Here is a 27,819-nt window from a genome sequence, read left to right as displayed (position 1 = left end):
TTTGATTAGTTTATCTTAATGTTAACTCCTTTTAAACCAGTCCAGTTAGACACCAAGGAATTTTTCATGGGATGTTTCATTTAGTGTTATGGACATCAACAATTATTCCTAGTGCTAACAGATCTTTATTGCTTGTCTGACATTGAGTATTCGTGAGACTGAAACAAGCTGTTAGCTGTAATCATTTGTAGGCATTTCCAGCTAACATTCACACAATCAAAGATGAGGTCACACATTATATCAAAACAATAATTTCCCTCATTGACACTCTTCACAGACATGCAGTTGGATTTCACTATCCCGAGAACACATTATTTCAATGCTCCAACTGTCTGCCATCTTCAGGTGAGATTGCAGGTTCACAATCATGCCAGAACTGAGGTAACATCAGATATGGTTGTTCCTTTATACCTTGGGAAAAGGCTTCTGTGCATGTGTGAAGTGGGAGGGCTGCCCTCTGTGAAGTGAAAAATTACAGTACCACTGGCAATATGTACTAACAAAAGCAGTCACAAACAGTATGAATAGTCTGTCCAATACCCTTTCCACAATGACATGGAATTTTATGTACTCCAGACTTCCTCAATCCCAAGTCACTTTTACCAGATCACAAAATGGCTCTAGTTTTGGCTACAGACCAAAGGACACCTTTAATATCATATTTACTGAGGATTCTGGAAATTTTCATAGAAATACTCTCTGCAAATGATAAAAAAGCAACCAATTTATAAGTTTCCATTGCTGGATCAGATGGTAGTACAAATGGGATAGCACGAACAAAAACTTCATCCATGGCCGGCTGTCTCTCCAAGGTTGTATGGTGTACCCAAGGTTCATGAACCTGTAAAACCACTTCTTCCGATTATCAGCAATTTGGGCATTCCTAATTATAATATGGCAAATATCTTGCTTCTATTCTTAGTGCCTGGGTGGGGAAATATGAACATCATATATCCAACTCAACTGATTTTATTTGATGCTTGGAGTCCCTATGCATTGCAACATCTGACCCACTAGTTAGTTTTGATATTTTTTCACTTTTTACTTGGGTACCTTTGGAGGTTTCTTTTTGCGAATTGGTCAGTTTTTGAATGATACAGCTACTGAGCTGTGTCGCTGTGTATTGACATCGATTATTTTTTATTTAATGGTACATTTCTTGAACAAACTGACAGTGTGGTAGGGAGAGCACTCTTTCCTCTGTTGCCGTCAATCTTTTGTGGAAGATTTTGAAGATACCCCACTCACGACTTCTTCTCATAAACCCACATGTTTTTTGAGATACATGGATGATATTTTTATTGTTTGGCCACATGGAATGGAAGTACTTCTTCTGATTTTAGATCATTTTAACTGCCGTAATCCACAAATCAAATTTTCAGTGGAAACTGAAAAAGATGGCACATTATCTTTTTTGATGTTTTTAGTACACATAAAAGATTATGAGACTTAAGGACACACAGTATACCATAAAACTATGCAAATGGACTGCTACCTCCATGCTAATAGTTGTCATCCATCACGTCAATGCATGGGTGTTTCATGTACACTGGTCAAGAGAACTTATTTTGGAATCTCATAATTTGATGCAGGAACTCAATTACCTTGAGGTTGTTTTCAGGAAAATGGATATATTGATCATCATATTGTTCATGTTTTCCAACCATATGCACCAACAATGGACACCTGTAAATATGGTTGCTATTTTACACTTTGCAGGGAGCATTTCTTTGAAAATTTCAAGAATCCTCAGAAAATATGACATGGAAAGTGTCCTTTTGGCTTTGGCCAAAACTAGAGCCTTCTTGGATCTGGTAAAGATGTTTGGGATTGAGGAAGTCCGGAGTATATCAAATTCCCTGTCATTGTGAAAAAGACTTGTATTAGACAGACTTTATGTATGGTTTATGACTGATGTGTGGAACATCAACATCACACACATTTGCTTCAGCCTAACAAACCAGTCATTGTTGAATATTGTCTCAATGAAGGGCATAAAATGGTGTTTAAGGAAACACAAATTATTTCTCTGGCTTTCCATTATTGGGACTGTGTACATAAAGAATCCATCGAAATATGGTTATCCAATGACATTATTAATATAGATAAAGGTTTTGTTTTGAGTATGACATGGAATCCTATTTTGTTAAATATAAAATTATTAGTTTCTACTGCCTACAGCACTGAAAGTCTTTGCTTCACAAGAAAGCAGTCCTTCTACTTCTTGCACAACTGCAGCAGCCTGTTCCACAGGTATAAATCTGATGTGATTGTGCACCAGCATTCTCACTTAAAGTTGGTGGCCAATTGATCTGTCAAAACATTGTGTCATCAGGATGATAAAATCTAGCTGCTTACCTGTAAAGAGCATAAACATTTATTACACTGGGAAAGTCTATGTAATCACCATAATTTTTCTTCTTTAGTTATGCCAGTACTGTATTTATGAGTTGTTCTGCCTTCCCTGTCGAGAATCCTTTATGAACACCAAACTGAGAGGCACTGTACAAGTTCTGTTTACATAACTCAGTTAATTGAGTCAGTGTTTCACCAGAAGAGGGGACTGATGACCTTAGCTGTTTAGTCCCCCTTAAACATCCCAACAACCACCACCACCATCACCAGAAGAGACTTTCTCATAATTAGAGATAGTTTGCTTATTTTCAGTTTTGTATATGGGTGTTACTACAGCATATTCAAGTCTGGCAGGAAATTATGCCTCAAATCATTCATTGATTACAGACAGATTAGGATACTTTAATCCTAGAAATTATTCACTTCTTATGTTTGCTTCTGTTCAACTTTGCTATTAAGGGTTTTAGGGGAATACAACAAAAAATTCTCTAGGAATATAAAGTAAACATGATTTTTATATTACATTAATAACATACAGGGGTAAAATTTGTAGAGGGAGAAAAAAAAGTGAATACAATAAACAGATGCTGACAGATGTAGTTTCCAATAGTTATTTGGAAATGAAGACACTAGCACAGGACAGAGCAGCCTGGAGAGCTACATCAAACCAGTCTTTGGATTGAAGAACATAACAGCAAAAATGACCTGATAACTTCTGTACTCTCCTTAGAGGTTCTATCTTTGAATCTATGCCTGTTAGTGGTGCATGAAATTTTTGCACAAGTAACTAAACTGCAGCTGTATCTGTTTATCACTAGGTGCTGTGTTTGCTGCCTTTTTGAGAAACTAATAAATGAACTTGATGGCCAATGATTTGAAACTGTTCCCATTTCTGAAAGCACTACTTCCTGGGGACTATATTTCATCTGAATTACTATTTTTGTTTGTCTCTAGTTTAATAGTGTTCCAAATAATTTTTGCCTTATTCTTCAAGTGATTTATTTTTTAGCATAGTACAGGCATCTGGCCTTTTAATGTAGCCATGGCCTTTCACAATATTGGTGGTAATGGAGTTTCAAATCTTCATTAGTGCTTGTTCTCTGAATTACGTAAAGAGCTCCTCCCAGCACAGGATACTTCAATACTACTAGTTATTCACTCCCTATCTTGTTTCTGTTCAACTTTACCATCAAGGGTTTTAGAGGAAAACAACACAAAATGCTCTAGGAATATGTTTAAGAGACAGTTAAACTTTCTATCAATACTGCTTACTTTACAAATTTCTACCCAGAATTATTCTCATAATTTCTTTTTAAACTTGTCATGCAGTCATTGTTCACTTTTATGTGATACAATACTTCTCTTCTATGATCTGTACCTAACCAGCCAGTAAATTTTACTGCCAACATTTTCCTGCCATGGTCAGACAAACCACTGACTATTGCTTTTAAAGTTGAATCATTGCAGATTGTTAGGTCTTAAAACAAAATGTCAGTAGCCATTGCATTACATCCTTCAATCCTCATTAGTAGAAAATTTTCTGTGGAAAATAATACAAAGCTGGCGTTCACAAAATAGGATTCTCCAGCTAAGTCTGCATAACTTTATTAAAACTGATTTTAGCTGCTTTATGAAGTTTAATACTGCTGTAGCCACCAGAAAGATCGCGGGAGGCGCACATTGGCACGGCGCGTCACGGACGGTAGTTGCTACAAGTAGAGTCCCGTCCACCAGAGGGCACGCGAGAATTCGGACGCGACCTCTGCCGGCATAACAACAACAACAACAACAACAACAACAACAACAACAACTCCGGCAGCACGGCCGGGCCCAGTCAGTTCACATCGGGCAGGTCTAGCAGACAGTTCCCGGTCTACACTAGGTGAAGTGCGACGGAAACGTGAATCGTGTTACTACACAATTTGGCGACGAGTAGGATTGTTCTTTCGCGTTTTGCGTCGTTGTTCCAGTTTCGCAGCTTCTCCACGGCATGGAGGATTTGGTGCGGGTTGCGCAGCAGACGGAGCTCATGGCTGCCATGAAACAAGTGCTTCCGGCGTTGCTCTCCACGCCGTCTGCTCCGGCGCAGTTCCCTCCTCCCTTTCCCCCGTATGACGAGACGGCAGAGGATTGGGACGCATATGAACATCGCCTTCGGCAGCATTTCCAGGCGTTTCATGTTGCCGATGCGGAGGTATGTCGTGCTCTCTTCTTGTCTTGGATATCTCCCTCGCTGTATCACGTTTTGCGGCAGCTAGCGCCGTTGCAGGAACCCTCGTCCTTGTCTTTTGATGCATTGTGTTCCTTGCTGTCTTCATATTATCGCCGCCGCACGCATGTTGTGGCGGCTAGGGTCGAGTTCTATCAATGCAAGAAACAGCCCCATCAGTCTTACCGGGCGTGGGCAGCTACCCTGCACGGTCTTAGTCGCAAGTGTCATTTTGTCACGCAGCAGTCGCGAGAGTCGTATGCCCACGTTACAGTACGCGACGTCATTGTTCGTTCGGCCCCTGATAGGGAGGTCCGGCTACGGGCCCTGCAGTTAGAAGACCCTTCCCTCGAGGAAGTCCTGGCCATTGCTCAATCGTATGAAGTCTCTCACGCAGCAGGTCAACAGCTGGAAGCGTGGTGCGACGTCGCGGAGGTTCAGGGCGGCGCGGCCGCGTCCATTGTGTCCGGGGTCGACGACGTGCGAGCGGTACAGTCCGGCCATTACGGCCGCTCCCGCGCGGCGCGTAAACAAAATTCTGGCCGCCGGCCCCTGTTGCCGTCCTGTGCGTCATGCTATATACATCATGATCGGTCAGAGTGCCCCCAGCGTTGGGCCGTTTGTCGCAAATGTAATAAAAAAGGTCACATTGCTAAAGTTTGCCGCTCAGCCTCAAAAGAATCGAAGGAAGCAGGTACAGCGGACATGGACGTTGACATTCAGGAAGTTTCATCGGGCCAGGCTCCCGATGCATCGGCACGCAAACTCTTTATTGAGGTGTCGGTTCGGTCGTGCCAGTTACAACTGCAAGTAGATACGGGCGTGGCAGTTTTGTTGTTGAATGCACAAACTTATTCCGACCTTGGATCGCCTGGCGCCAGTTTACCGGCGTCTACGCGGTTATGGTAAACAGTTCATTCCCCTGTTGGGTCAATTCACTACCGACATGACTTACAAAACAGTCACTCGGCCTATTACTTTTATTGTTGTCAGTGATGTGAGCTCCGCTAACCTTTTTGGCCTGGATGCCTTTCAAGCTTTCGGTTTTTCTATCACTGACACCATACAGTTGGTCTCCGAAGACGTTCCCTATCAATCATTGGAATCCTTGATCTCAGACTTTCCAGATATTTTTGAGGAGGGCCTGGGACGTGTTTCAGATTTTGAAGCTCACTTAACGTTGAAGGCGTCGGCTCGCCCGCGTTTTCTACGCGCCAGGCAGATCCCCTTGGCTCTCCGCCCTCAAGTAAAGGAAGAGCTCGACCAGCTGACAGCCCTAGGGGTCGTTCTTCCCATTTCTTCCAGTGAGTGGGCTTCGCCCCTCGTTATTGTAAGGAAGCCCTCAGGAAAATTACGTCTTTGTGGCGATTTCAAGGCCACCATTAATTCACAATTGGTGGTGGACACCTATCCTTTGCCTCGTGCTGATGAATTGTTCTCCGCTGTGGCGGGAGGCCAATATTTTTCGAAAATCGATCTGTCGGAGACTTATCATCAGATACCACTTGATGAGGACTCCAAACGGCTGGCGGTCGTCAACACTCCGTTTGGCCTTTACCAATACCAGCGGTTGGCCTTTGGAATATCCAGTGCCCCGGCGATATTCCAGCGTTATCTTGAGCATGTCACGTCGACAATCCCTCATTGTATTAATTACCTGGATGACATAATTGTCACAGGCCGCAGTACGAAGGAACACTTGCACAACCTTCGCACCCTCTTTCTCAAATTCAGGTCTGTGGGCTTGCGTTGCAACCTGCATAAGTCAACCTTCTTCCAACCGTCCATTGAGTATATGGGCTACACCATATCTTGGCACGGCATCCAGCCACTAGGAAGTTTGGTCCAAGGTATCGTCAACCTTCCTCGGCCCGCTTCACTGAAAGAGTTACAAGCTTTTTTAGGCAAGATAGCCTATTACCACCGGTTCATTCCCAGGGCTTCCACTATAGCCCACCCCCTGTACTGCCTTCTGCACAAGGGTGTTCCTTTTGATTGGTCGCCTGCATGTGAGTGAGCGTTCACCTCGGTGAAGGGCCTCCTCACGTCAGCCCCTTGTTTCGCTACTTTTGATCCCCATAAGCCGTTGGTCCTGGCTACAGACGCTTCGCAGTATGGGGTGGGGGCGGTCCAGGCCCATCGCAACGCAGATGGTTCCAAGCAACCACTGGCATTTGCGTCTAAAACGCTTAGTCCCGTGCAGGCCCATTACTCCCAGGTGGAAAAGGAGGCTTTAGCCATTGTTTACGCTGTTACCAAGTTTCACCCTTTCTTGTATGGCATGAAGTTTCAGTTAATCACTGACCATAAGCCGTTAATATCGTTTTTTGGCCCCGCCTCTCAGATCCCGGATAGGGCGGCCCACAGACTACAGCACTGGGCCTTGTTCCTCTCTAAGTACCATTATGACATTCATTTTCGCCCTACAGGACAGCATTCCAACGCCGACGCTCTTTCCCGTCTTCCGGTGGGCCCAGATCCTACGTTCGATTGAGAGGAGATTATGTGTTTTCATTTGGATGTGGCGTCCCGCCAAGCGGTTGATGGCTTCCCGATCACTAGTTCTCGAGTCGCCAGGGAAACGGCGGCTGACCCGGTTCTCCGGCAAGTAGTTCGCCTCATTCAGCAGGGGTGGTCTTCCCGCCCTCTGGGCCGGGCTTCAGACCCTCTTCGTAATTATTTTCTTCTACGAGACCGCCTCTCGGTCTTGGAAGGAGTTCTCCTTCTGGCTACCAATGATACAGCTCCTCGCGTGGTTGTTCCTGCAGGTTTACGAAGGGAGGTCCTCACGTTATTACATGCGGGGCACTGGGGTGTTTCCCGTACTAAAACCTTGGCTCGCAGACGTGTACTGGCCCGGTATTGACAGAGAAATTGAGCACTTGGTGGCCGCCTGTTCCCAGTGTGCGAGCCAACAAGCATCTCCCAGGGCAGCGTTCTCTTCATGGCCGCCGGCAACCCAAGCATGGGAACGTGTTCACATCGATTTTGCGGGCCCGTTTCTCAATGGCTTTTGGCTCATTGTCATTGATGCTTATTCCCGATTCCCATATGTGGTTCGCTGCTCCTCAACCATTTCAGAAGTTGCAATCCAGGCACTAGCAAAAATCTTTTCTGTGGAAGGTCTGCCAATCACCCTGGTCTCGGACAATGGACCGCAGTTTATTTCACAGACCTTCCAGGATTTTTGTAGGCGCTTCGGTATTCGGCACGTTTGCTCTCCCCCCTTCCATCCACAATCGAATGGGGAAGCCGAGCGCATGGTGCACACATTTAAGACGCAGATGAAAAAGTATGTGCACAAATTTCCTGCGGAGGAAGCATTGACGTTTTTCTTGACGGCATACCGGACCACACCAATGGGAGAACGCAGCCCCGCAGAGCTCCTCCATGGGCGTCAACCTCGGACTCTGCTGCACCTCCTCCGGCCTGGTCCTCGCCAGTCTTCACAAAACGGAGTGCCTGGCTTTCCACTGGGTACATCAGTCTGGGCCCGTGGGTTTGGTCGCAATCCACGTTGGATACCGGCGGTGGTCCTGCGCCGACATGGCCGCTGGCTCTATACCTTGCAGGCGGCGGACCGGGTGGTACGTCGTCACCAAAATCAGCTACGTCCACGTTCGGGCACCCACCCTCCGACCGCTCGGACACCGGCTTCCCCATTGCCGGCACCTGTGTTGGTTTCACAGGGGATGCTACCTCCTCTCCCCGCTGTGACTCTGCCGCACTGCGATGGTTCTCAGCCTTGGCAGCCTCCAGTAGCTCCAGCACCGGCATCACCATCGTTCGAGATGCCACAGCAAGAGCCGGCCCCCCTAGCAGGCCCGATTTCTCAGGAGGCTGGTTCACCTGGGGTCGTCCCTTCCCCTTCGTCCCCGCCACTGGGTCTTGACCCTCCCAAGGTGGAACAGGATCCGGCGTTCGACAGCTTGTCGCCCGTTCTGTCCTGGGCTCCGGTTGTGGGACGACGGGGGCCTCTTCGTGTGGGTCACTTCCAGCCGTATTCGAAGGTTCTGGCTCGAGGGTTGGCAGGTCCCCTCGACTCCGGCCATCCAATGGATGTGGAGGTCATCGCTCCGGTTTGACGCTCCACCTTCCGACGCAGTGGACCACAGTGGCTGCACCCCCCGAAGGAGGAGGAGTGCTGTAGCCAGCAGAAAGATCGCAGGAGGCGCACATTGGCACGGTGCATCACGGACGGTAGTTGCTGCAAGTAGAGTCCCGTCCACCAGAGGGCACGCGAGAATTCGGACGCGACCTCTGCCGGCATAACAACAACGACAACAACTCCGGCAGCACGGCCGGGCCCAGTCAGATCACATCGGGCAGGTCTAGCAGACAGTTCCCGGTCTACACTAGGTGAAGTGCAACGGAAACGTGAATCGTGTTACTACAAATACATTTCCTGCAGGTAGTCTGTTAACTGTCAGAGGTACATGCTTGTGTGTTTTCTGGTCCACTATCATGGACTCAAAAATCCATTCAAAACATTATTTATCAACTTGGAGGGCATGTGACTTAACTCCATTTCTTAATTTATTGGCTTACCTTCATTCTTCTAATTGGTTGTACGGTTGTATGATTTTAGAACAACCACCTTCCTGGTCACCGTGATCAACTATATATTTACCCAAAATTACTTCTCCTTTGAAGGCTCCACTTACAAACTAATCCATGGTGTGGCCATGGGAACCCATGTGTCACTATCCTATTCATGGCACATCTAATGAAATCCAGAATCCCTAACATCTCATATGGTTCAGATTTACTGATGACATCTTGATATTGACATCTTCATGATCTGTACTGAGGATGGGGACATCCTATCCACATTTCTTCATAACTTCAACACATTTGCTTCATCTGGGCCACCTCAATCCAATATGGCATCTTCCTTGATGTTGACCTCCACCTCACAGTGTTTCCAGCAACATAAACACCACAAACAATACCTTCTTTATGTGGTGAGTTCCAATCTATCCCAATTGATACTCTTTTTATTGTTAACATCTGAACATTATGGCAACATACACCACTGACATTGGTTTTACAGCTAAATCACTGTAGGTTGTTGAATCTGAAACCAAACTGTCAACAGCTATTGCAGAATGTCATTTCACTCCACTTAGGGAATTTGACTGTAGTAATTAAACCAAATCTGGACATCAACAACTCTAGGTGCCCTCATCCAGTACTGTCTAAGAGAAAAATCAACATTAAAGAATGTACAAGCAATGATTTTTAAGTTTCCGTATCTCATGCAGTAAAAACAGAATGTTTTTAGGATCTTGTTGTCTGTCTGTCTGTTAAGATCCCTTTTAATCAGGAATGGTTAGAAGCATCAAGTTGAAATTTATGTTAGGTACTACTGTCTACGGTCCCTTGGCAGTGTAAAAAATTTGAGCTTCTAAGTCAATGCAATGAAAAGACCTGAAGGGTCTGGACTACATTTTTGGTACTGGTATGTATATAGCGTCCCCCGCCCCCTTCTTCTTATTGGTTCTACATAAGTATGAAATTAGCTTGTCTCCATCAAAATGAATCTGTTCAGTTTCAGTGATTTCAATGTGACACTCTCATACACATAACAAGTTGGCTGAAATTTCATCTATCCTTTCATTTTTCTGGATGGATGTGAGAAGTTAATCAGTTTTTTTATTTAAGGCTTCTGATGTTTTGATGGAAGGCACTAAATGTATTTTCTTTAATATTCTTGGTTTTGTCCAAGCTGCAGTATTTTGTTGAGCTAGTAGCTGTTTCAACTGTAGGTATATCTACTCTGCAGCTCTATCTTTCAGATGAGTTTAGCCTAAAAAAGGCTAGAGAACACACTAAAAAACCACTGGATGCAACTGACACTGACCTGTTAGAACTAGATGCTCCTGACAATTGATTGTGCAAATAGCCTCTTACCAGGAGCACTCAGACGTGAACCATGCCATGTACGATGCAACAGAGGGTGGAGCGACACATCAGTCATATCCATGCCTTTTTTTATTTGTGTTATTTACACATCAAGTTCCATAGGACCAAACTGAGGAGGAAATCTCCAAGGTCATGGAACATATCAGTACATGAAATTACAACATAAAAGTAATAACAGATAAAAATAAAATGTTTATGAACCCAAAAAAAGTCAACCCATAAGTTTAAGTAAACGCAATCAATAATGCAGCAAGAATCAGCTTAATTTTTCAAGGAAATCCTTGACAGAATAGAAGGAGTGACTCATGAGGAAACCCTTCAGTTGCAACTTGAAAGTGCGTGGAATACTGCTAAAATTTTTGAATTCTAGTAGTAGCTTATTGAAAAAAGGATGCATCAGTATACTGTACACCTTTTTAAGGATGTCTGATCCAAATGCAGGTTTGATTTCTGGCAAGTATTAACTGAGTGAAAGTTGCTTATTCTTGGGAATAAGCTAATATTGTTAACAAGAAATGATAGTAAGGAATATATCTATTGATAGGCCAATGTCAAAATATTCAGACTCGTGAACAGGGGTCACGAGGTTCGTAAACTTACACCACCTATTGCCCGAACCACCCGTTTCTAAGCCAAAAATATCCTTTTACAATGGGAAGAGTTACCCCAGAATATAATACCATACAACATAAGCGAATGAAAACAAGCAAAGTAGACTAATTTTCGTGTCAAACAATCACTCACTCACTTCAGATACCGTTTGAACAGTAAAAATGGCAGCATTAAATCTTTGAATAAGATCCTGAATGTGGGCTTTTCACAACAGTTTACTATCTATCTGAATACGTAAAAATTTGAACTGTTCAGTTTCACTAATCATATGCCCATTCTGTGAAATTAAAATGTCAGTTTTTGTTGAATTGTGTGACAGAAACTGTAAAAACTATGTCTTACTGTGATTAGCTTTAATTTATGTAATGATCCACACTATTTGAAACTAAGCCAATGTTGCACACAACATTCTTTACTGCCAAGCTAGTTTCATCAGCAAACAGAAATATTTCAGAGTTACCCTTAATACTAAAGGGCATATCGTTTATATAAATAAGGAACAGGAGTGATTCCATTCAGACCTCACATCATGGCCATTCTCAACACTGAGAATAATGACCTTTTGCTGTCTGTTGCTAAAGTAAGAGGTGAACCAATTGTGGGCTACTGCACGTATTCTGTAATGGTCCAGCTTCTGGAGCAATATTTTGTGATCAACACAATCGAACACCTTAGTTAAATCAAAAAATATTCCTAGCATTTGAAACCTTTTATACCTCACAGAGAAAAGAGAATATAGCATTTTCAGTTGTTCAATGACATCTAAAGCTGAACTGCACATCTGATAGAAAATCGTGTGATATAACTTTAGCAAGCACTGATGGCATAGAAATAGGTCTAAAATTGTCTGTATTATCCCTTTCTCCGTTTTTATAAAGCAACTTTACTACTGAGTACTTTAATCGTTCAGGAAACTGATCATTCCTAAAGGAAAAATTACAAATGTGGCTAAATACAGGACAAACATGTGCAGCGCAGTACATTAATATTCTGCTAGGCACTCCATCATATCTATGAGAGTCCTTAGTCTTCAGTGATTTAATTATTGACTCAATCTCCCCCTTGTCTGTATCACAGAGGAATATTTCAGACATCAATCTCAGAAAGGCATTTGCCAAGAGGTGAATGTCTTTCTCCCCTTATTGATTTCCGAAGCTCTGTATTAACACTTTCCACTGAATGCAACGTCCAGAGGATACCATACCGCTCAAAGAGTGAGCTGTTCACACTAGTGTGAGAAGCATTCTCAGAAATGGACCAGATGTCACCCAAATCGTATAATTAAGGTTATGGCCCTTGCTATTATTACATGATTATCTTCACCAAGATCCTTCCTGAAATAACCTAAATCACAGGAGATATCACCAAGCCCAGCATTTGGCTCAAAAATACTAGTTGCCTGGTAATCACTTTATTCTGACACTTCTTCCCCATGACTATTACCCAGCAAAAAGGCTTTCTCGCTATTCTTTACACTTTTCTTTCTACACTTGGCTTGTTCCTTATGTCCTGCACTGTCAGTATACTTCAGAAATTCTTGAGATGTCTGAATGTTATATTGCTCAGTCTCCAAAGCACTGAAGCTATTGCACTCAGAATTGGAATGTTTCTTCCATCTTTTCACTGATCTGGAACGCTTGACCATAATCCAGTCTTATGGCCTAGTACTAACATTACTACTGCAGACAGTAGCAAGCAAAACTGTCAATTCTTTTTGCTCCACAATCAAACCAGCTCACAGTTACAAGATCTCCAGAAATGACAAGCACCATTCCTCTCATAGGCCGTATTACCACACTCGTTATGAAAATAATGTTTGCAATCCTCACACTGAGGGCCATTCCTGATAATTCTGTGTCAATATGCACACTTGTCCATTGTGATAGTTAATGCATTTAATTAAAAAGTTTTGCTCAAAGAAAAACCTATTATTTACTGTAATGAGAGGATGAGGGAGAATAATAATGAAAAAATAAAATCACAAAATCAAATACACAATGAATGAATCAGTCAAATGGATAGTGAGCATGTAAGAGAGAGAGAATAAAAGGAGAAACTGGTTAGAAATTACCTCTCTCACAACATCACTCATCAAGCAATGTTCAGAAAGGTACATTCCCTTTTCCACAGCCAGGAGCCTAATTGCACGATTGAATAATGCAGAACCTGTGTAGTGCATCAAAGCTGTTGCAGTTTCAGACTTTGGGGCAACAAATATGTCAAGACGACGGTGCTGAAACAAAAAAAGGTAAATTTTTATGACCATTTACCAATAATTTATGATAATTCAGTGCAGCTATAAATAAGTAACATACATACTGAGAGTGTAGAGAAAAGGCTTTACACTAAGGTCAGAGCAGGGCAGGGAGACATTTAACCAATCAAAATCTGCCAATAGCCACAACTCCTTGTTAATGCACTGTTTTGGAGCTGCAACCAAGGCTGGTAGTGTGTCAGTTATTTTTCTGTGATGTTTAGTGGCTTGTTTATTACATTAACTACACGAGGAGTAACACAGTACCATCAATTTACTGGCCATTGTGTTGCAGAAACAGCACATAAATGAGACAGTCAACATAACTCACCATAAGGCACAATTTTCTCAACAGTTGAATGTAAAGACCACATTCAGTAATTTTTGTTAATATACTGACAATGACCCCCCAACGAACTGTCGACATCACTGAGGTGGAATGGCTTTCATGTTTCAATGGTAGTGAGACTAGCACATGTTTCCTGAAGATGAGCAGCAGTCATTTGAATAGTTTTAGGGGCAACAGTCTGGATGACTGACCTAACTGGCCTTGTAAAATTAGCAAAAATGACCTTGCTATGCTGATACTGCCAAAAGCTGAAAGTAAGGGTAAACTGCAGCCGTTGTATTTCCCAAGGACATGCAACTCTACTGTACGGCTTAATGATGATCCCATCCTCTTGGACAAAATATTCCAGATGTAAAGTAGTCATCGATTCAAATCTCCAGCCGGTGGCTACAAACGAGAATAATGACATGAGGATAAATGAGACTGGCATTCTACAGGTGAGAGAATTGAATATTAAATCCCTTAATTGGGTAGGAAGGTTAGAGAATTTAAAAAGGGTAATGGATAGGATGAAATTAGATATGGAAGGAATTAGTGAAGTGCAGTGGAAGGATGAACGGGACTTCTGGTGAAATCAGTTCAGGGTTATCTGCACAAAATCAGATATAGGTAATGCATGAGCAGGTATAATAACGAATAAGAAAACAGAAATGCAGATAAGCTACTATAAACATCACAGTGAATGCATTATAACTGCCAAAATAGAAATGAAGCCAACATTCGTGACAGTAGTAAAAGTTATATGTCGTCTTTCTCTACAGATGATGAAGGGACTGAAAGAATCTGTGATGAGATAAAAAAAAGTATTCAGATAGTTAAGGGAAAGAAAAATTTAATTGTAATGGAGATCTGGTATTTGATAGTAGGAAAAGGAAGAGATGGAAAAATAGCAGAGGAATATGGACTGAAAAAACTGTCTGGTAGAATTTTGCACAGAGCTTAATTTAATCAGCACCAAGACTTGGTTTTAGAGAAATAAAAGAAGATTATGTATGTGGAAGAGAGGTGAGTACACCGGAATGTTTCAGACTGATTATATAATGGTAAGACAGAGATTTCAAAACCAGATTTTAAACTGAAAGACATATGGACTCTGACCATATTTTACTGGTTGTGACCTTCAGACTGAAACAATTGCAAAAAAGGTAGGGAATTACAGAGATGAGACCTGGAAAAACTGAAGGAATGAGCTGTTATTGAGAGAACTGGGGAAGGGAAAGCTGGAAGGTGGAAGAAAAATATAAGGAGTATGTAATGGCCAAAAGAAGACACATCAGGTTGCAGAGAGGCACAATTAAAAGACACTTACAGACAGCTTTTGGCCACAGCTACCATCAGTAAAAAAAAAAAAAAAAAAAAAAAAAGAAAGAAAAAAAATTATCACACACATACGAAAGCAAGCATACGAATGCAACTATCACATGGGATGCAAGCAGCAATCTGAAGGGGACAGGGAAGGGGAAGAGATAGTAGCGTACGAGCTGGGAGAGAGATGAACAGTGTCTGGTGGAGTGTGCACGGACTAGCCTGCCCATAGGCACAGCACTGGGAGATTATGGGGAAGAGGGGTGGGGAAAAAAGAAGCAGAAAGGGAGAGGAGTGGGAAAAGACAGGCAGATGCATTGGCAGAGGCCTGCAAATAAATGGTGTGGTAAATGAGAATGGGGAGGAATTACAGGACAGAGGGAGTGGAAACTGTTGGATGGGGGGTGTGGGGACAGTATGTTACTGTAGGTTGAGGCCAGGATAATTATGGGAGTGGAGAATGTGTTTAGGGGTAACTCCCATCTATGCAGTCCAGAAAAGCTGGTGATAGATAAATGGATCCAGATGGGTCAGATAGTGAAGCAGCCATTGAAATCAAATGTGTTATGTTGCGTTTGATGCCGTGCCACAGGGTGGTCTACTTTGTTCTTGGCTAAAGTTTGGTGATGGCCATTCATCCTGGTGGACAGCTGGTTGGTAGTCATACAAATATAAAAAGCTGTGAAATTATTTCAGCAGAGCTGCTAAATGACATGACTGTGTTCACAGGTGGCCTAGCCCTGATGGGGTGGGATAAACTTGTGAGAGGACTGTAATAGGAAGTGCTGGGTGGGTGGATTGGGCAGGTTTCTGCACATGAGTATTCCTCAGGGATATGATCCCTTTGCAAAGGGATTGGGATTGGGAGTGGCTTAGGAATGGACTAGGGTGTTGTGGGGGTTGAGAGGGGCGGCAGAACACCATTTTAGGAGGAGTGGGAAGTATCTAGTACACTACTACCCCCTTCCCCTTCCCTGCCCCCTTCAGATTGCTGTTTGCATCCTATCTGACAGTTGCATTCTGAGTGAAGATGCTGAAGTTAGTGCGGTGCTCATGTGTGCATGAGGTCTGCTTGTGTGTGAGTGTGTTAGTCACATTACGGCCCTAGATGCTGAAGTTGGTAGTTGTGTATCCTTGAGGTGTGCTTGCTTGTTTGTGTGTGTGTGTGTGTGTGTGTGTGTGTGTGTGTGTGTGTGTGTGTGTCTTTTAGTGAAGACAGCTGTGGCCAAAAAAGCTTTATGTAATTGTCTTTCAATTGTACCTGCCTGCAACCTGATGTGTCTTCTTTACGGTAAGTAGCAATCTGTCTTTTCCTACATTGCCTATACTTCAAGAATAATATGAAAGAGCATTGTAAGTGGAAACAGGGCGCTGGAAGTGGACAACATTCCCACAGCTCGAACAGTCCACGGGTGTACTGCTGGTCTATAGTGTCCAACGGGCACAATATTTCGGTGATCAGACATGTTGCCATTGTCAGGTGTGCCGACGATGGTGAGATGTCTGACCACTGAAATATTGTGCCTACTGGACGCTATGGACCAGCAGTACACCTGTGGACTGTTCGAGCAAGAAATACACCAGGAGAAACTGAAGAAACACAACATTCCCCCAGAATTATTGGGATTCTTAGAAGAGCCAGCTACGGTAAAGTAATCCACTTAGTGTGCAACATATATGACAGGTGAATACCCTCAGACTTCAGGAACAATGTAATAATTCTAATTCTAAAGAAGGCAGGTGTTGACAGGTGTGACTGCTACTGAACCACCAGCTTAATTAGTCATGGCTGCAAAATAGCGACAAATTATTTGCAGAACAATGGACAAACTGATAGAGGTTGACTCCAGGGGAAGATCAGTTTGGGTTCTGAAGAAATCTAGGAACATGCGAGGCAATACTGATTTACCTTAGGAGATAGGTTGAAGAAAGTCAAACCTATGTTTATAACATTTGTAGATTTAGAGAAAGCTTTTGACATTGTGTACTGGGTTGCACTCTTTGAAATTTTAAAGGTAGCGGGGATAAAATGCAGGAACTAAAGGTTTATTTACAACTAGTACCATATTCAGATTGAAGTTATATGAGTCAAAGCGCATGAAAGGGTGAGAAAGGAGTGGAACAGGATTGTAGCCCCTCTCCCACATTATTCAACCTGTACATTATACAAGTTGCGATGGAAACTGAGGAGAAATTTGGAAAGGCAATTCAAGTTCATGGAGAAGAAATAAAAAGTTTCTGGTTTGCTGATGACATTGTAATTATGTCAGAGATGGCTAAAGCCTTGGAAGTGCAGTTGAAAAAGATGGTTAGTATTTTGAAAAGAGATCATACAATGAACATCAATAAAAGGAAAGCCAGGGTAATTGAGTATAGTCGAATGAAGTCAGGTGATGCAGAGGAAATTAGGTTATAAAATGAGACACTAAAAATAACAGATGAGTTTTGCTATTTGGGTAGTAAAATAACTGGAGATGGTTGAAGTAAGAGATGAGACAAAATGAAGACTGGTATTAGTAAGAATTTCTGAAAATGAGGAGTTTCTTAACATCCAATAAACATCTACATGGCAGGTGTTCTTTTCTGAGGGTTTTTGTCTGGAGTGTAGCCTTCTGTGGAAATGAAATGTAAACAACAGGCAATTCAGACAAGATGAGAATAGAAGCTCCTGAAACACAGTGCTATAGAAGAATCTTGAAGACTGGATGAGTTGATTGAATAACAAATCAGGTGTTACTGAATTGATATGGTGAATGGGGGGAAGGAGGGCGAATTGTCACATATCTTGACTACCCCGAGCACACTTTCTGAGGCATCGAGAACTTGCCACTTTGGTAATGGAAGTAATTGTGTGAGGCGGAAGGGGTAAAAACTGTGGAGAAAGACCAAGGCTTGAATACAGTAAGCAAGTTCAAATGGGTGCAGATTGCGGTAGCGGTTGCAGGGATAGGGAGACCTGCCCAAGAACTGCACCATACGAGTCTTCGGTTTGCAGACCACCACCACCACCACCACCACCACCACCACAACAACAACAACAACACAGACAACTAAAGTGAAACTTTATTCTTACAAGTTGGTCAGTGGCTGTAAATTTAAGCAGTGATGATGGTAGAAACTTCCCAAATTTGTGTTATTATTTTCTCATATCACTTGTTTTAATTGATTAATACATTATAAAGCAAATCAAAGAGCACAATGTGGTCCTTCTGGAAACCCTCACTTTGAAATATAGGCTTTCTCTTGCATTAAAACACATGGTTAAAAGGACACAGTGTAAACCTGAACAAAATAAAATGTCACAAATCCTAACATGAAAAGAAACTGTAGGAATGAATGAAATGCTGGATTCCTTGACAGAAAATATTCAAAAGTGGACACTTTCAACTACACCTTGTCTCAGTTCTGAAATGTCTGTTTCCCAATTGCAAAGAAAAAATTGGGGGTCAGTAAAGGTGGCTTACGTAACATCGAAGTCCACAGCTGTTGACAGTAATACTTAAGGTGTGGTGTTAAGCTGGGGGAAAAATCATTAAAGAATAGCTTTTCAAACTCTTTAACAACAAGTGAAAACAAAATGGTCATGCCCCACACAAAGGTACTTCATATGGAATGTATTTTGTAAGAATGGTAATGGAAAAGGCATACATTGACAGAAAAAATCTGTGATTTATTGACAAAGTGAGAGACTTTAATGGCATGCTATGAGAGCACACAATGTACCTGAACAGTAAGCAAACATTAGCACAGATACAGAGAGTCCAGCTAAGGAGTACCCAATTTCAAAATTCAATATCTCAAAAACTAAGATCAAACAATGGAAAATCCAGGATGGAATGTATCACTATTATGACAAGGAAAGTCGCTACTCACTATATAGTGGCAGATAGGCACAACAAAAGACTGTCATAAATAAAATTTCACACACACACACACACACACACACACACACACACACACACACACACACACACACGCACACAAACAATACACACACGACTGCAGTCTTGTGTGTGTGTGTGTGTGTGTGTGTGTGTGTGTGTGTGTGTGTGTGAGACGTATATTTTTAATGAAGGCCTTGCTGGTTGAAAGCTTATTTGTGACAGTGTTTTTGTTGTGCCTGTCTGCAACTCAGCATCCTTGATATACGGTGAGTAGGAACTTTCTTTTTCATAATATTGGAAAAAACTAAGATTGACAGACGAGTGCAAAAAAAGGTAAGTCTACTGTGAAGGCTGTAATAATTTTACACAGAAATTATACAGACATTTAAAAATAGTTCCAAAAGCTGCTAACAGACAGCACTACACACTCTTCGGTTCACAGACAGTGTGCACACATAAGCTTGCCCTCTACAAACAGTCTCTGCAGTCACATCACAATTCTTTTCAAAATGTTCACCACTTGCACCAGAGAGGTGGCACAAATGACCAATGAATTTGGCATCACATCCTGTAGTGTATTAATGGAAATGGATTAGACAGATTGCTGACACAGTGGGACGATTCCAGTTAGACAGTGTCTTTCGATGTGCCCCACTGAAACTAGTCACGAGGAGTCAGATTGGGTAAATACAGGTGTTGATCCATCCCTGCACCAGCAAATGTACAATTATCTACTGCAACAACTCTATTCTCGGAGATAGCAAAACACCTGTTCGGCGCAATGTGTTCTGGCCCTATCTCATGTCAACTTCTCGGCATCTGGTCGATCCTCCAACACTAGCCAATGGTGAAAAATTGTTCCAAAATTGCTATGTAATGTTCTCCAGAGATCGTTTGTCACATGAAAAGGGCCAATGATGCCTCTGCTGCACTCTGGGAGAACACAGTGGTTTTACTTTTCACAAAAGTGGATTTTCAGAACCCCCTCAAACCACCAGTTTCATTTACTCGTGATGCCATTCAAGTGGAAGTGTGCTTCACCTGTAAATCAGGTGCAGCCAAAATCAAATGCTTCATTATTAATCAGTGTGAGAATACAGTTTGCAAACTGAGCTTTCTGTCACACAGCTTGTAAAGGTACAGCCTTGTGGCTTTGGATTTTGAATGGAAATGTTTAGACTCTGTCTCACTATTTTGCGGATGCTGGAACACTTGAAACCGGTCCATTCTGCAATTTGCTGGACGGATTTCGTCGGGTGTTGTGGAATAATTAAAGAAACCATGGTGACATGTTCAGGAATAAAACCATGGTGACATGTTCAGGAGTAACTACAGTTTGTTTGGAGCCAACATTTTCTACTAAATCATCAGCCACGCTGTCTGTCTGTCGGAATTTGATGAAGAGCTTGAGAATAGTTTTTGCTTCGGGCCCTTTTAAAACATTAAATTGCTGTTGCTGTAGGACTATGTTCTAACCTATGGCAGTCCAGTACCAGAAAAACATGTCATTCAATGAAACACATAATATCAATCGGTACACAAATCTTTCACATTTTATTGGTGGAACTGATCTCTCTGAGCTGTGGCACACTATTTATTGGAATAATGAATTACAATTACAGCAGCATGTTTCAGAAATTTTTTTAACTATTTTAAAACTTTTGTATGAATTTCTTACAGTTTTCACAATAAACACGCCATTTCTTGCACTTGTAACATTCCAGGATTATGGTTAGCACCGGCATTGTGTATTACTAGATCAATACTCTTATATCTCCAGCTATAATTAAATTCAATTGCTTTTCGATAATAGGAAAAAGGCTTTTAGAAGAATAATAGCAATACCAAACAATAGTAGTTACAATACCCTTTGTACCATAAACAATAAAAATCAGATTCAGGAAATTAATATATAGAAAATGTTTAGATAAAATAATAATATATTTCGTTCTCATCATCTGTAAGTGGTAGAAATTAAATCTCAAGCCTAATTAACAAAATATAGATAACTGATTGTTTAGCATTGTTAGCAAGCTTATTTCTGCAATTTCAATACTAATGTGATTTTTATGTGTTTAGAAAATGTCTTAAACTTGTTCTAGCAAAGTAGGGAATATTATAGTGTGTTTGGTAATGTTGTTCAACTAATTCAAATTATAAATTATGTTTTGCATTATTATAAACAGTAGTACATTGTAGGAAGAGTATAAATTCTCGGCCTCGAGTACTGTTAAGGGCAGATGAGTGCTGGACCCACTAGAAGACAGGTCTGTGCATATAGTTGAGATAAGTTCTCAGTGCATGATTCAGGTTTCGATTTACAATAGAGCAACTCGTGTGTTGGACATTGTCGAAAACAGCATATTAGAACAGTGCAGTGACGGATTATTTTGGAGTGTTAAACAGTTTGATTTAATATCACAAAAGGCAGAATGATGTGTGACTTTATATTCGTAATTTGTTGAGTATTAGTGTTGAACAATGCAATGGACCTGACACAACCATTTCTACCAAATTACTGCATCTGGACTATTTAATATCGCCAATGTAGTATGTGCTACCATCAGTTAGCTGTAGTAGTAACAACGAGGCTTATTACACCGAAGATTGATCATGAGCTCATAAGATACAGGTTTTGAAGTGAACAAATCTACGTACCTACTTTACTTCAGTTGTGGCCTACGTTCCATTATCCATTATGGTATCCTGTATTTATTGAACAAGCATATTTTAGCTCATGTATGCAGTCGTCGTGGGACACCGAAGACAAGATATTCACACCATTTGTAACTACTCACTAACTGGTGGGACATTACACACTCATCTAGTGATCTTCTGATATTTAATCTTGAATACAGGGACTCCTCTTCCAGACACCTAAGATGTACAACCATGCCCAGATGAGTTTGAGGAGCCAAGCTGGAGAATCAAAGTGTTTCAGTGCAAATTTAAGGATTAAAGGCATGCATGCAGCAACTTATGTGGACAACTGTAGGTGCCACCAACTAGGAAACACTGACAAACTGCTCTCATCAGTACAGGTGGATGCCCATCACGTGGGCGTGCGCGCAATCATAATCTGTATTTGGGAATAAATTGGTGATAATTACTTGCTTGATGTTCATTTATTTTTGCACCTCATGAACCTACTTCCTACGTTGCCTAACAAGAAGCAGCGATGTCCTCAGTCGAGGGTAATGCATTATAGAAGTGGGGTCAACATGGGATAAATTCTGGAAGTCCTACAGGGTCATTCCATATCAACTCACTTAGGCCTTCCTGCTCGACCATCATGGATTTGATTGAAATTTCGTGTGAACATTCACACCTGTCCCCCAATGAACAGTAGTAAATTTTAACATTCGTTGAAGCAATAATGGCTGAGATACAGTCAGTTTTTTCACTCCACGTGTGACTTTGCGCAGAGCAAGTGAGAGTTTCTGGTGACACTGAGCTGTTATATCTTTGGCTATATTTTGCTGAAAGAAATGCAGTTTGGCAGTCTTGTAAAATTTTACTCATTCTCTTAAGAATAATAATGAAAAAGAATTTTACAAGCCACATTCAGCAAGAAAATTTTAGGCAAATTCATCCCAAAAAAATTAAGAGTTTCGCTTCTTATGTGTCAGTGACTAAAGCTATGATGAACATGGAATTTATTAACCTAACAACACAAGGTTATCAAATATACAGTTTCATCAATGTACCACTTTCCAATACTGAATAAATTAAATGCAAACTTGGAGAAAGGCAAAAAAATGTGGTATTTTCAGCATGGTTCTGCAAAAAAACAACTTATGTTCTATAAAATTTTCAAATCTGGGTTCATTTGAAAGACCATGGTTTTAACCAAGGAGGGCTAACAATGCTAGATAATCTGAATTAAGATTTGGTGCGAAAATTGCAAGTAAAAAAAAAAAAAAAAAAAAAAAAAAAAAAAAAAAAAAAAATTAAACTTCGGGTTCTTATATCTGCTAGAGTAAATGTATGCTGAACATGAAACTTAATACACAATATGATACTGCAATGCCTGTGGTGTTCAGAAGTATGATGCAAAGTTCCTTTAAGGGGATTTGTATCTAAATAACTGTCAAAAAAACATTTTTTTTTAATTTTTGACTTAAAAAATTATCTGTAGTTTTCTGAACAAGAAAAAGGTTATTCCAGGAAAATGGACCACAGAAAGTACCAAAATTAGAGTAATTTAAAAGTGACTGCATGCACCATGACATCCCCATTGCATACAGTCATCTCTGTTAAAAATAAAGTTTTGCTCTCATTTGTTTTGTTTCTAGGACTTTTTGGTCCCTTCAGTTGGCTAACATGTGAAAGCTTTACTGTTGCTTATCTTTTGCTCATACAGAGAGTTTAGTCATTGTCTGCTATTGCTTTGACATGAATATTTTGTTTACAGTGAAGTAATTGTGTGTGTTACTTATTGTATTTGTGAGTTTCTTACTCCACTTGAAAGCAGTGGAAGGAATTAAGAAGCTCATGTTAAACTGTGGTGTCACCGCCAGACATCACGCTTGCTAGGTGGTAGGCTTTAAATCGGCCGCGGTCCGCTAGTACACATCGGACCCGCGTGTCGCCACTATCAGTGATTGCAGACCGAGTGCCGCCACACGGCAGGTCTAGTCTAGAGAGACTCACTAGCACTCGCCCCAGTTGTACAGCCGACTTTGCTAGCGATGGTTCACTGTATACATACGCTCTCATTTGCCGAGACGAGAGTTTAGCCTAGCCTTAAGTTACGTCATTTGCTACGACCTAGCAAGGCGCCATATTTAGTTACTATTGATATTGACATTGTGAATCATGTACCTTCAAGAGTGACGTTCATCATTAATGGATTAAAGTTAAGTATCAAACTAATTACGTCCGCTTTCTGAATTCTCATTCCTTGTCATGTTCCAGACCTCACGTCAGTATAGTTCTTCCCCCCTCATGCTAGCCTGCGTGAGCTAAAATGCATGCATTTCAGCCTCCTCTAGTAACACGGTGTTGGTTCTTCAGCCAACACAACATAAACAACATAAATTTCATGGAAATTGGTTTGCCAAATGAATTAACTCTGCTAATACTGAAATACAGTATGATACAACACTTGAATCAGCTTCAACTACTCCAAGTGCTATGGAGCCAAAACTGAAATATTTGGACAATGGGCTTGACAGTATTAATGTTGATAATACAGAGACACCAACTATTGATTCAGGTTGTGCTATTGCTGAACTCTCTGCTCTATCTGAACTAATAAACAAAGCTTTGCAGTGTAAGGAATGTGGCAAATAGTGGTGTGAAGACAGTTGAGGAGATACATGCTAGAAGAGGCTGTGCATCAAAATTAAGAATTGTTTGTAATTTTTGTGGTTTAAGCAAATGTTGTTATACTTGTGGCATAACTAAACAGAGAGGGTGTAACATAAATATTAAACTTGCTTATGCTATGAGGTGTATAGGCAAAGGGTACAGAAGTGTACACATTTTCTGTGTTCTTATTGATTTACCTCCCCCTACAAGGTTTGACAGATACAATAAAATTATTCTACAGACTTTAGAATAAGTATCAAATGATAGTATGAAAAATGCTATTCAGTAAAGTGTAGACATGAACGACAGCAAAACATATATGTCTACATCCCTGGATGCATCCTGACAACAAAGAGGCCATAGTTTTCTAAATGGTGTAGTGACAGGTATCTCCTTGGACAATGGTACAGTCATTGATGTGGAACGTATTACCAAGTACTGTCATGTCTATACTAGTGGAACTGAAATCAGAAATGTTTGATTAAGTTTAGTGGTTATAGTGGAGAGATGGAATCTGATGGTGTTGTGAGGGCATTTGACAGGTTAGTGGAGAAATATGGTTTTATGTGTACATCTTACATAGGAGATGGAGACTCAAAAGAGTACCAAAAAGTGCATGAATCCAAACCGTATGCTGACACAAAAATTGAAAAAATGGAATGTGTTGGACAGTCCACAAAAGGTTAGGTACAAGATTGATGAACTTGAAGAGGAATTTGTAGGGAAAGAAATTTGCTGGTGGTAAGTGCATTAGTGGACGTGGTTGGCTTACAGACGAAGAAATAGACAGGTTGCAGTATTATTATGAACAAGTGCCATAAGATAAAATAAAAATGACCTTGAGGGAATGAAAAAGGTAGTATGGGCTGCCTTCTTTCATAAGGCCTCCACAGATGACAACTCATGTCATGCACTCTGCCCACCTGGCAGTGATTCATGGTGTGGCTACCAGAGGGCTGTTACTCAAGGTGAGACCTACAACCATTAACATTTTCTGCCATTTGCTATAGGGATCTTACTGACACAAAATTATCAGAGAAATGTTTACATGGTAGGACTCAAAATCCAAATATAAGTTTCAACAATTGTATATGGGAAGTGTTCTAGTAGGACTAAATACTTTGGAAATAGGTGCACTGTTATATGTTTCAATAATGCTGCAGTGTCAATGCATAATGCTATGGAACTGATGGGAGTGTCCGGTGGACTAAATATGCATAGAGCTCTAACAGTCACTGACTGAAGGAGGCACTTTGAAGCAGAAACATCAGTGTTGGAAGCCACCAAAGAAGCAAGAATAAGAAGTGTGAAAAAGTGAAGGAAGGAAGAACAACACAGGAAACAAGATGAATATGGACTTGGGATGCATTAATGCCATTCAAATTTAATAGAAAAAGCAAGTTTTTAACTTCAACTTTCCAAAAGTTAAATTATTTCATGTTTTGGTACACTTTTGCTAAAAACTTTTGAAGATAAAGGGCTGACATTTTTTATAGTGTCTTAAAATATGCTCAACTAAAAAGTAAGACTACTCTTGTGGCTTAACTTTGAAAATAAAATATTGTTTTGAAGAAAAACCCTGAATTCATTTCCAAAATTTTTGATAATCATACTTAAAATTTTTTTGTACCACCGTTTATGACAGCAGCATCTTTTCAGTAATCTGCTTTAGAGATAATAGTGTAAAGAACTTACAGGAAAAAAAACAAACCTTCTACTTTATTTGTATTTTGTTTGTATTTTCTTTGTTTGTATTTTGACTAATGTGTACCTATGATGTACATAAATAATTAGCATGGCTTACTTCACTTGCAACAAAGAATACAATTAAGTGTTAGAGCTGAAGCTGTGGCTCATACATAAAAATGTTCCCAAAATATGTCTTAAAAGATAGTAAATATATCTAAAAAGAAAGATGATGAGACTTACCAAACAAAAGGAGTCATTCCAATCCCGGGAGCGGAAAGACTTACCCCCGAGGTAAGTCTTTCCACTCCCGGGATTGGAATGACTCCTTACCCTCTCCCTTAAAACCCAAATCCTTTTGTCTTTCCCTCTTCCTCCCTCTTTCCTGACGAGGCAACCGTTGGTTGCGAAAGCTAGAATTTTGTGTGTATGTTTGTGTTTGTTTGTGTGTCTATCGACCTGCCTGCGCTTTTGTTTGGTAAGTCTCATCATATTTCTTTTTAGATATATTTTTCCCACGTGGAATGTTTCCCTCTATTATATTCATATCATTGAAAGATAGTAAGCTTTACATGGGCTTACAAATCTTACTCTTTGATTTACACTGTTTAGAAAACTGACAATTTTTTCAAGGTTTCCCTGGTATTCATGGACTAGGCTCCTTAAACATGCATGCATGTCTGAAGGTACAGGCATTGTTATGAAATACATGAAATGTATTCACAGTTGTAAACTTGGACAGCTGTGAGGAAATTTCATGTACTACAAAAATGGTGAGCAGCGTAAGAATGGGGACTACAAAACTTCATTTATCTACTGTTTTCCAATAATCTACGAATTCATCAAAAAGATGGTTTTTGTGAAAAGGTGCAAACAGGGTATGTTCGACACTTCTTTACAACTACTGTTCCCTATTAAAACTTCAAAATCAGTCTCATTCGATACAACATGTTTTAAGGTGGCCCCATCCCCCCTTCAAAGAATAACTTTAATTTCCAATGTGGGCTAACAATACCAAATAAATTGAAGCAAATTACCCAGAAAAATCATACTGCAAACAAACTTTTAACTTTGGCCTCTTATATTCATTGATTAAAGGCATGATGAACACTAAACTTTGGACACGTACATTAGCAACACAAGGTTTCCCAATACAAATACCATTCACGCACCCTTCCCAAATTTCTGCAGAATCAGTTCAAACACGATTTTCATAAAAATTACAAAAATAGATGACATTCAATTTTCTTTTAGCAAATCTGTTTTCCATAATTTCAAACTAATCACGGTTGGGAAGAACATGTTTTCAAGCATCCAAATAATCATGTTTGATTTTCCAACGTGTGCTAACAATACTGAAAATGGCGGATAGATCTGAGGGAATGCACAGTGGCTGTCATCCATGTTTTGTTTCATGTTGATTTTATTTTTAAATTGACAAGTAATGTCTCGCTATATTGCGCTGGTCCATGGTGACATTGTCACTACTGCTTGAAGAACATGAACCAGCAACCCTATTGCCACAGGGCCATGCCTGATAGCTTTGAAATACCAGCCATGCGGGTTTTCTTTATCCAGGTTCCCAAGCCTGTAATTTGGTTTCTCAACCTAGTTTACAAAGTTTTGTGGCAGTACCTGTCTCCTCGCAAAGCCATTAGCTATGTACATTATCTCCAATTCTCAGATCTGTAAGTGTATCTCACATAGGTAGCAAGCAAAAAGTAATAATTTTGATTTTCAACTTCTTAACATTTCAAAATTTTTGACCACTTTCTGCTGTTCATTTTCTGGAAATACATACTGTCAGCCAGATGATGGCACTGAAGGAACAGAAAGTGTGAAAATTAGGTGTTGTTCTGACACCCAACAAGCATCCTGACTTTTGAGCCAATAAAATCGATGAAATGTGGTAGGCCGCATGCAAGAT

The 27,819-nt window shown here is 40.8% G+C and overlaps 1 protein-coding gene across 2 annotated transcripts in view; it reads right to left on the bottom strand.

Moving 5' to 3' along the window:
• The window catches only part of LOC126092283 (DNA polymerase lambda-like), a 161,664-nt gene that overhangs the window by 13,855 nt on the left and 119,990 nt on the right, over positions 1-27,819 (bottom strand). Inside the window, exon 7 of one of the 2 annotated variants that reach the window (XM_049907800.1) lies at positions 13,173-13,334. The exons of the other annotated variant lie outside the window; for it this stretch is intronic. Within the exon in view, the coding sequence (XP_049763757.1) occupies positions 13,173-13,334 (162 nt within the window). The remainder of the gene's footprint in view (positions 1-13,172; positions 13,335-27,819) is intronic. 2 annotated transcript variants of the gene reach the window in all.

Source organism: Schistocerca cancellata, chromosome 7 (genome assembly GCF_023864275.1).
Source record: "Schistocerca cancellata isolate TAMUIC-IGC-003103 chromosome 7, iqSchCanc2.1, whole genome shotgun sequence".
In the NCBI taxonomy this organism is placed as follows: Eukaryota; Metazoa; Arthropoda; class Insecta; order Orthoptera; family Acrididae; genus Schistocerca; species Schistocerca cancellata.
Note: the sequence above shows the minus strand (reverse complement) of the source record. Positions and strands in the feature narration are given on the sequence as shown.